The sequence below is a fragment of the Nannobrachium achirus genome (genome assembly GCF_963921795.1).
Source record: "Nannobrachium achirus genome assembly, chromosome: 12".
NCBI lineage: Eukaryota > Metazoa > Chordata > Actinopteri > Myctophiformes > Myctophidae > Nannobrachium > Nannobrachium achirus.
Window position 1 is genome coordinate 13,069,994 of NC_137832.1, and position 1,518 is coordinate 13,071,511.

General features: G+C 46.3%; 1 protein-coding gene across 1 annotated transcript; it reads left to right on the plus strand.

The window, feature by feature from the left end:
- Positions 1–360: 360 nt before the first annotated feature.
- Positions 361–723, plus strand: LOC308295402 (elongin-C-like; the record flags this gene model as incomplete). Its single annotated transcript, XM_080738457.1, has 1 exon — positions 361–723. One exon carries the CDS (start codon positions 361–363, stop codon positions 721–723), a length of 363 nt encoding a protein of 120 aa, XP_080594583.1.
- Between the last annotated feature and the right edge of the window lie 795 nt (positions 724–1,518).

Genomic DNA, 1,518 nt, shown 5'->3' on the forward strand with positions numbered 1-1,518 from the left:
AAGCTATTTGAAAAAAGCCCTTCTGCAAGCTCACAATGCGTTGCCATCTGCAGGGGGATCTGCTGCTGACCACTTGGCGCATCGCGAGTCTCCATATATGGGCATGTTATGTTTGTGATGTCCTCTGAAAGTCAAAGGCTGTGGGATCGTGCTAAAACCTTGCCTTTATAAGGAGCCATACATCATAAATTCATCATCGATGACACATGAAGCTGTGATGTAATCATGTGACATCACGACACATCACAAATATTCGGTATATAACAGACGCCCAACCTCACAGCTTTCACTGTGATAAGAGGAACAACGTATTCTCTTTCTTGCCTAGTTGACATCAACGGAAGAACCATCTCAAATAAAATGGAAGTTGCAGTAGCAGAGAATCTGAATCCCAACAGCGGCTGTGAGGGCCCGGAAGCCATGTACGTGAGGTTGATCTCTGCCGATGGCCACGTGTGCATCGTGAAGAAGGCGCTCGCCCTGAAATACTCCAAGACCATCCTGGCCATGATGAGCGGGCCAGGCGAGTTGGGGGACGACGAGGTCAACGAGGTGTCCCTCAAGGAGATCACCTCCCACATCCTGGTCCTGATCTGCAACTTCTTCGCCTACAAGGAGCGCTACAGCAACCAGGTCGGGGACGCCCCCGACGCTCCTGAGTTTAATATCGCCAAGGAGGTCGCAATAGATCTGCTCATGGCTTCCAACTTCTTGGATTGTTAGGACGGATACACTAAAAAGAAGAAAAAGACAAAACAAAAAGAGAGAGTCCTCGGTTCGTTTAACCACTTAGTCCCTCTATGCTTAGTAAAACAGACCTGATTTGCACTGTACTTGAGGAGTTATTGTTCCATCTACCCCAACTGTCTTCACCAAAAATAGCCGATCTACAAGCTCACAACGCGTCACAACGTGATCATCCCCTCTCCTTTTCACCATCCAACAACATCTATATGGGTGTCCACACCATATATATATGGTGTATTAAAACACCATTTTAATATTACTAGAAGCTCGGCCGGCGGCCGAGCGTCTAGTCGGCGCCCTGGCCAACTCGGGAACAATGTAAATAGGGGATGAATGCCCCGCCCTTTATGCAAACCCCATTATACCTGTTGTCATAGGATCTGTTTTGACCATCTGTTTGCGTGTGTCCATTTATGCCCATATATGGGGATATCTATCTGTCTACGTCCATTTTATGTCCATATATGGAGATCTCTGTAGGACCCGTTTTGACCATCTGTTTGCCTGTGTCCATTTATGCCCATATATGGAGTTATCTGTCTGTCTGCGTCCATTTTATGCCCATATATGGAGATCTCTGTAGGACCTGTATTGACCATCTGTTTGCCTGTGTCCATTTATGCTCATATATGGAGATATCTGTATCTGTCTGTCTGCATCCATTTCATGCAAATATATGGAGATCTCTGTATCTGTTTGTCTGTGTCCCTTTATGCCCATTATGGAGATCTCTGTATATGTCTGTGCCTCTGACTGTGTTGACAGAGTGCT